The 9354-nt window shown below is 42.9% G+C and overlaps 1 protein-coding gene across 1 annotated transcript in view; it reads right to left on the reverse strand.

The window, feature by feature from the left end:
- Positions 1-4392, reverse strand: part of MEOX1 (mesenchyme homeobox 1) — a 42652-nt gene extending 38260 nt beyond the window's left edge. Inside the window, exon 1 of the mRNA XM_040435969.1 lies at positions 3716-4392. Coding sequence (XP_040291903.1) covers positions 3716-4163 — 448 coding nt within the window. The 5' untranslated portion in view covers positions 4164-4392. The remainder of the gene's footprint in view (positions 1-3715) is intronic.
- Positions 4393-9354: the final 4962 nt, after the last annotated feature.

Consider the following 9354-nt stretch of genomic DNA (forward strand, 5'->3'; position numbering starts at 1 on the left):
TTAATTCTTCCCCAGAGGTAGCATACATGGAATATGTGTTACCTGGGGACACATCATACAATGCTACTAAAACATTTCCCAGAATCCACCGTTATGGAAAGTGAGGACTTCCTGAAGCATCTGTATCAGTAGGCGCAGGGTCAGCTTTCATGTGTCCAGGCTAGTGATTTAATAACTTCACAGATTTGCTTAACAGCTTTTGCCAACATGAGTGTAATTGACTGTGAAGAGAAAATGTTTTTTTAAGGGTTGGTTTATTTCCTATTAACCTCTGCACAGATGACACCATGTATGCTTATATATACAATGGCACATACATAATCATTCCAGGGATGTATTCTAGAGTTAGATTCATCATGAAGAAGGAATGTATTGCAATTATGACGTTGGTGTATACTATAGTGTAATGGGCTGGAACATTAGAAACTTCATTATGTAGTAGTTACAAGGGTATCTGCTGGTACATAGGCCACATTTTAACATTGATGTGGTCTCTAAATGGAAATCTTATAATAAGGTCCTCTTAATAACCTAAAGGCGGCCACATGAGATAGAAGTTGGCTGATGGTTGTACAGGGGTTGAGCAAACATCTGGTGAACGATCATTTTGCAGAAATGGTCATACACATTAGATAGAAGTTGGCTGATGGTTGAAGAGCGGTTGAACAAACATCTGGTGAACGATCATTTTGCAGAAACAGTCATACTCATTTTAGTTCATATTGGCCGTTACATACACATTCAATGAAAGTGGGTCATGGATGAAAGATCTTTCTTGGGATATTCTTTCAAAGAAACATATACAACGAAAGACCTTTGTCCGACTATCAGACAACAATATTAAACATGGCCGACTTCTTTTCAGATGCTAGTGGTCTGTCATTGGTTGGCTAAAATGATCGTTTGTTGCTAAATTTCACCAGACGAACGCTCATTTTGGTTAAAATTGGCCTTTTCAATCAACGCTAAACTAATGAGTATGGCCAGTTTAACACCAGGGGTGTAACTACAGAGGGTTCAGAGGTTGCAGTCACTTAAACCTGCCTAGGGGATCCAAAAGGTCCCACATGAGAAGACCAGTACAGTAAATGATGGACCTCTGGAGCTTCAGGTTACTCCTCTGATTGATACACTTATGTAGCTCCTACAAAGGTGGTCTAGAATTTACTATGGATGTAGACTCATGGATGTCTTACCAATATTATATCTGTGTTTGGAATATCAATATGAGCACATTTAAGATAAAGCTATTCAGGGTATAGATTTTCCAGGGTTATATATTTCACCCCCTATAAAGTACGTTTTATCAAAAATGTCACCTTCTTTTACTAATAATATGGAAACCTGCAAATGTGACTTTTTTTTACTGTATGCTTCGATACTCCTAATAGTACTATACAATGATGCAGATGTGTTATATAATAAGACAGAAGTATCATACATCCTTACAGTACTTATATGTATAATGGCACTTAGACACATGTATTATATAGTCATACACCAGTATTATAGTCAAGACATCAGACATAGACATTTGCTTAAGGATCATGTTATCAAATACTTCCCAGACACTTAATTATTAATATGCATTATTTTATTTTATGTGCCCGATTTGGCCTGATTTATAATCTATGGCCATTTGACAGGTTTTTGAACCAAGGATTTACATTCTGAAATAGCTCTTCTGGAGAAGTTCTTGCCAAAAATGATCAAATAAAATCAAAACAATTTGTCGCAAAGTATTTTTGAGCACATCCAAAGGTGATAAAATGACATGTACGGGGTAAGCTGTCAAATGATTTGGTAGCATTTTTCATGACATACATAATGTAGAATACAACAGATATTATAGGAGGTATCCATAAAATGTAGGAAAGTTTAAAACCCTCTAAACAGGTCGACATAGAAGCACAACCTTTATTTGGCCGTGATCATATCAGTGCTTAAGGTCAGGTATAAGATGATACAGTTATGCACAAGTAGGAACTCTGCTGTTCCTCCTGGCAGTGGGACAATCGTCACTTAGGATAATACTGCTGGAATATTCAGCAGGAAAAAGCTTGGTGTCCACCATGGTCTACGTTATTGTGTGTGTTTGTAGAATGTTCTTGTATTACTTATATTTCTGCAATGTTTCCATGATTTTGGTGACTCTCCTCTTGTATAGGAAGGAATTGCTCTACGGGCAGTTCTCTGATACACCTCTATTATACAAGTCTCCTTCACCAGAAGGCTTGATTGGGTATTAGATGAGCAATATCTTCATCGGTGAAGTGTCATTGACAGGGTGAGGATTAATTAGACTAGTCTTCAACAGGTTAGGCTCTGTTCACATCACATCACAGGAGGATTTCCTGATGTACACCTCCTGATGTATACCTGGTGCAAAGGAAAACTGACTTAGTTGCCCATAGCAACCAGTTAGATAAGACCTTTCATTTTTCAGAGCCTCTTTGGAAAATGAAAGGATTAATCTGATTGGTGGCTGAGGGCAACCATTATTTTCTTTTCTTTGCATCAGTTTTGATGGTGTCATACATCAGCCACAGGCTTCCATGTTAAAAAAAAAAAAATCACAAACCATATAGAAGTGCAGACGACTACGTTTTCATATGCAGTTAAATAAAAACTGAAATCGACACAAACCAGCCTGACAGAGGCCCAAAGGACATTATTTAGCACCTGTCAGGTAAATAAAGGCCTACTGATAGATTTGACGTGTACGCCAAACATATGCCAAAAATGAGGTGTGAACAAAGCCTTACCCAGTCTTACAGTATAGTACATCAAGTGTATCAGTCTTGTCACTTGTCTAATAATGTATAAAATGGTTGTCTGTAGCTCTCAAAATGGTCCACAAATTTTTTTACGGTCCCGGTACTGAAATCATGAAATAATATACAAGTTGGTGTGTGATATGCAGTTAGGGGCTGTTCACGTCTCACTTTTGTTTTACGTTAAGCGGATGCGTTTGTAAACAGAAAAAACGTACAGAAACGTATGGCTTGACGTACCCATAGACTATAATTGGGCAAACTGTTCAAAAGGACTTACTTTTGACTCCGTTTGTCACAGTTTAATAATAATAATAGATATATTTTTTTATATAGCGCCAACATATTCCGCAGCACTTTACAGTTCTTTATGTTTCTGTACGTTCTTTTTTTACAGGACAGAATAACGTAGCATACCACGCTTTTCTGTCATGTGAAACAAACAGATAGAAACGTATACATTTGTTTTCACATTGAGGCGAGAGGGAGACGGATGGAAGCGTAAGGCAAGACGTTTCCATCCGTTAAACGGATGATGCCTTTGAATCTTCAAAACTTTATTTAAAAAAAGAAAAGTCTCAACAAAAAAAGGACACAAACCTACTGAAAGGTATGCACATCCGTCAAACGTATACGTAAAAAAAAAAAAAAATAGAGAACCACAAAATTGCATATGTTTGCTTGCGTTTTTTTTTACTGTATGTCTAAACGTATCCGCAAAAACAAGACGTGAACAGCCCCTTAGAAAGCAGGTACTGTATACAGAAATGTACTTCCCAGGTCAAAAAGGTGGACATTAAAGGAACAAAGAGGGACAAATTGAGTAAGAAAATAGGGACTCCAGAGGAGTGACGCTTGTGAGACATGAACGCTGATTTTCCTGGCCTGCACCCCCCACATTTTGCGTCACATATATACACGTATGTTACATTTCTTCTTACCTGCGATGTCTTTTTTCCTCTTTAAAGTCTTTTTCTCTGTCTCTTGAGATGCTTCACTTGACACCCCATATTCTTCGTTGATGCACCCCGAGCCGTCTACCAAATTCGGACTGCTGCTTTCTGTTTCTCCTGAGCTCAAGCCCAGTTCGGGGTTCAGTCGCCTCCGGGCTTCTGCAGCTGGAAAGTGCCAATCTGAGTGATGAAACGTGTGATGCTGTTCTGCATACAACCTCTCTTCTCGAGGGAAGCTGTGGGGTGCTGTCGCTAGGCATGACGCAGAGAAATCTGAGTATGCCGCATAGTCCGGCTTCTGATGAAAGAATGAGACTTGTTGGTAAGGGTGCAAGGGAGAGGCTGAATTCAGATCCCCTTGCGGATTTCGCATACAGCCCCATAGAGGGGCACCTGAGTGGCTGCTTCGCATACAGCTACTTGCTGATGGATCCATGGGTAAAAGCGTCGGGCCACTAATAAATGTCCAGCTCCTCCAAGAAGTTCAAAAGTTTCTCCTTCGGCAATTGGAAATGTCTTGGCTTCCAGTGCAGAAATCTACAGAGACCAGAGCTTCATTCACAAGACGCAAGCATCTTCACAGTACACGTGTGCTGGCCAGTCTGACAGGCAGTAGAGTATTGTGCCTAAAAACTGTGTTGTACTCTTATATCCAAAGGGGGACAGATCCACTGTTTAAATACTATGCAGGGAGAGAGAGTGACAAGTTTGTGAAGTGAAATACGAGAGAGGGGAGGGAGGGGTTAACGACACACATTGCATCCCTCCAACCAAAGCAAACCAGGGCTACTATTAATCATCAGTAACCTTATATCTGCATCTAATGGGATTTGCAGATGCAGACTTTTTTTTTTTTTTTAAAGATACATTGTCTGTACTATGAAATGGATAGAACTGCACACGCAGAAAAGGGGTCTCTTTTATCTCCCCCTGTAATTCTGCACACAGATTTTTATTGCACTGTTAACTAAATTCTTTGAATTTGAGGGAAGGGAAGAACAAAGTTGTGCAGCTTGGTTCTCTGGATAGAAGGGTTAAGATCTTGACAAATGGACGCATGGCGAATTAACCCCCATATGCCAGGCAGTACACAAATCAAGCTGCTGCTGAGGGGCAGTAATACTATAATATATACAATAGATACAACTATAATATATACTATAGAGTATGCTCACATCTGCATTGGAGGCTCCGTCACAGAAATTGTCAAAAATATCAGAGGGAAAAGTCCTGATTTTTTTCTATGCTAAGAATATATTCTCCAGAACGGAAAACAGACGGATCCCACTGTAGTCAATGGGGTCTGTTAGGTTCTGTTCATGTCAGTTATGTGCTGAATCCAGCACTTCCGATATTTCTGTTCTTCTGCTCCTGTAACGCAGTAGAAGAACAGAAAACAATAGCGCTGATGTGAAAGTGGTAATATACACATACAAACATAGGATATATAGTATATACAGTATACATAGCCCTATTTCTAAATACCCTGGTCAAGGGAAAGTGGCTTGCTGGCATCTAGGGCACATCTCCTGCCAGACCCCTCCCCCAGTAAAGCTCCTGTCAATCACATATCTATCTATCTATCTATCTATCTATCTATCTATCTATCTATCCAGCAGTGGCATAGCTATCAGGGAAGCGACTGCTTCGTGCCCCAAGCTCAGAAGGGGCCCCAGAGCAGGACTGAATGTTTTCATTAGATCTAGGGCTGCCCCTACTCACAACTGCTGCACTTTCTAATAGATGCCACTTACAGCAGCAGCGCTGGAGCTCCTCCCACTGAGGGTCCTTACTTCTCCTCCTATGGCCGCTCTCAGGCTGGGATCCGCAGTACTGGCACACCACTTGCCAGTACTGCTTTCTGTTTTCTATTGGCTGGCAGCTTACTATGACATCAGCTGCCAGCCAATAGCAGAACTTTATGGGATCAAGCCCCACCCACCAGTGTGAAGTTACTGTAGAGCAGGCTGGCTGCTCCAGCACATAGAGCTCTACAATGCCTGCCCCCCCCCCATGTGTCTTGTTCTCTGACCCCCCCATAGTAGGTTACTGATTAACCCCTCCACTGCTGTCAGAGGGGTGATGGCACCTACTTCTCCAGGCTGCCTGTGAGGACCAGACATCAGCTGTCACAGGAAAGGTAAGTGTCTGTGTGTAGAAATAGGTGTATAACTATTTGTATGTTCATGTGTGTGTAACGTGTGTGTGTGTATATATATATATATATATATATATATATATACTATATATGTCCATATATGTGGTGAGTGTGTATGTGAGTCTGTCCATGTATGTTGTGAGTGCGTATGTGAGTGTGTCCATGTATGTTGTGAGTGTGTCCATGTATGTTGTGAGTGCGTGTATGGGTGCGTCCATGTATGTGGTGAATCTGTGTATGGGTGCGTCCATGTACGTGGTGAGTGCATGTATGAGTGCATCCATGTATGTGCTGAGTACGTGTATGAGTGCATCCATGTATGTGGTGAGTGCGTGTATGAGTGCGTCCATGTATGTTGTGAGTGTGTATGTGAGTGCGTCCATGTATGTTGTGAGTGCGTATGTGAGTGCGTCCATGTATGTTGTGAGTGTGTCCATGTATGTTGTGAGTGCGTGTATGGGTGCGTCCATGTATGTGGTGAATCTGTGTATGAGTGTGTCCATGTATGTAGTGATTGCGTGTATGAGTGCGTCCATGTACGTGGTGAGTGCATGTATGAGTGCATCCATGTATGTGCTGAGTACGTGTATGAGTGCGTCTGTTACGACCATGGTTATGGTCGTGACTCCTGATCCGCAGGCAGTTGAGAGCGGCTGGATTGTTGTCTCACATGTGGTTGCCGCTGGCAACATGTTTGTGCTTGGCAGCTTGCTGCAATGTGCATGCGGTTGCACCTGGCAACCTATCTTTGATAGGTGTGTCTTTTGTATGTCTGGTGTGCACAGGGGTTTAGTTTTGTGTGCACTTTCTCCTTTAAGTGGTTGTCTTCCCTTCCCTGGTGTGAGAAGGGTTAATTCCCTTCTGTGTGTGTGAACACTGGGTGTGTCTGTGTGGGTGTGGCTACTTGGGCCTATATAGCCTCTGCTGAGAGCAGAAGTCAGAGGTGTACTTCAGCCATGGTCTGCTGGAGTCATCCTCCTACTTTTATACCACCTGCCAGTGAGGGCCACCCTTGTGGTCATAAGCAAATGTTGTTATGTGATGTTAAGTTTATGTTTATGTGCTGTCTGTTATTATTGCAGCTATGGTTCTGGCTTCCTGTGTGTTTATGTGTGCTGTGTCCTTTTATGTCTGTGTGTGGACTTCAGCACTTGTGTCCAGGGATCCAGTCAGTGTGTCTGTGGCAGGTAGGGGTGGAAGTCTTTCACTCTCCTGCCATATCCATAGTCTGTTTATGTTTATATCCCCTTGCAGCTCGGCCAGTTTAGACTCCTGTTTCTCCGCATCCAGGAGGAACAGGTGGTCTACCCTGCTCCTAGTTCAGGGATCGGCGGAGGGTGAGTAGGGATCCGAGGTTCCTGAGCATGAGCCCTCCTACCATCAAGGTTGGCTCATGCAGCTAGGAGTCAGGGTCAGATTAGGGATGCGATAGGAGGTGACCTGCTTCCTAATTCTGTGGTCCTGGCCGAGCAGCCACTTACATCTCGTGGCATCGCACGGCTGAGGGTTTTCCCCATCCTCAGCCGTGACAGCGTTCATGTATGTGGTGAGTGCGTGTATGAGTGCGTCCATGTATGTGGTGAGTGCGTGTATGAGTGCATCCATGTATGTCGTGAGTGCGTGTATGCGTGAGTCCATGTATGTGGTGAGTACGTGTATGAGTGCATCCATTAAGTTGGGGAGGGGCCCTGTACAAAAATTTGCTGTGGGGCTCAGTCAGTTCTAGCTACGCCCCTGCTATCCAATATATATATATTTGACAGGAGCTTTTCTTGGGGAGGGGCGGGGGTGTCTGGCAGGACCTGTGCCCTAGAAGCCAGCAAGCCACTTTCCCTTGGCCAGGGTATTTGTATTTATCCTCTTCACCTCTTTGACAAGACTGTAAACCTGTTACACCTCCTTTCTGCACATTTTCTACAGACACCACAGCATGGCCGGACCTATGGTGGTAAACACATCTACCTGATCCCTGCTGCTGGGTTCTGGCTCCATCACTCCTCATCGACTCCGCAGGCCCTGGGTCTTCCACTATCCATATCTGGTTTGACGCTGGGTCACGTGACTGCTGCAGCCAATGACTGGCCACAGCAGTTATGTATCGCCCATGCAGCACATGACCCAGTATTGTATTATGGATTTTCATTAGACAATTCTTTTATTTAAGTTTTAAACTTAGTTACATGGTTATAGCATCATGTCAGAATTTTTAATCTGTTGGGGGCGTTGGGATGGCAACACTCCAACTACATGTAGTTACAGATTTTACCAGGCAATGCCTCTATCACTCTGCACACCACTCTGCCCAAGGAGAGCTGAACAAAGTCAGAGGGGAATAGTGGTCAGCTGAGGGCTTCTGCCCCCTTGTTCTAATGATTGGTGGGGATCTTGGTACCTCAACCCCTACCAATCAAGACATCTGATATGTCACAATGACAGCGGTTATGCACTGATTTATCATTGTTGAATCTTTCATAATCAATATGTTATTGTATAGATTTAGCAAAGACAGCACATTAAGTAGAAGTTTCTATGTGTAAATATTTTCAACAACACTCTTGAACATGGCTTATATCACAGACAATGGTTGTGGAGCCACTGTACCAACTAACCAGTTTGACGTTGTGCTAGTCCAGAGGACATTATCCCAGGTGGCCATTTTCACCTTTTAACCCCTATACATGGATCTAGACTTCATTTTAGGGGAGCCACAAGGCCATTGCCTCTTGGAATAGTCCCAGTGTCCCACACACAGAAGTCAAAGACTGCAGTGCAAGGCACTGAGCCACAGACAAAGCACAAAGACAGAACCAAGCAGAGAATAGGCTGGCAGAGTAGATGCATGACCAAGGCAACCACGGACTTAACAAGACAAGATCAGGCACAGAGATGCAAGCAAATTCATGGAAAGGACACTAGGGAATGGCAAAAGGAACTTAGGTCAGAATTCAGACACAGAACAAGCAGACAAAATCTGAATAGATACAGAACTTGTAGAAACCAGGCAGACACAAATTGTAGATACCAGGCAGACAGAACTTGTAGAAACCAGGCAGACAGAACTTGTAGAAACCAGGCAGACAGAACTTGTAGAAACCAGACAGACAGAACTTGTAGAAATCAGGTAGACAGAACTTGTAGAAATCAGGTAGACAGAACTTATAGAAACAATGCAGATAGAACTTGTGAAAACCAGGCAGACAGAACTTGTAGAAACCAGGCAGACAGCACTTGTAGAAATCAGACAGACAGAACTTGTAGATACCGGGCAGACAGAACTTGTAGAAATCAGACAGACAGAACTTGTAGATACCGGGCAGACAGAACTTGTAGAAACCAGGCAGACAGAACTTGTAGAAACCAGGCAGACAGAACTTGTAGAAACCAGGCAGACAGAACTTGTAGAAACCAGGCAGACAGAACTTGTAGAAACCAGGCAGACAGAACTTGTAGAAACCAGGCAGACAGAACT

The sequence above is a fragment of the Bufo bufo genome, chromosome 6 (assembly GCF_905171765.1).
Source record: "Bufo bufo chromosome 6, aBufBuf1.1, whole genome shotgun sequence".
NCBI classification, from domain to species: Eukaryota; Metazoa; Chordata; class Amphibia; order Anura; family Bufonidae; genus Bufo; species Bufo bufo.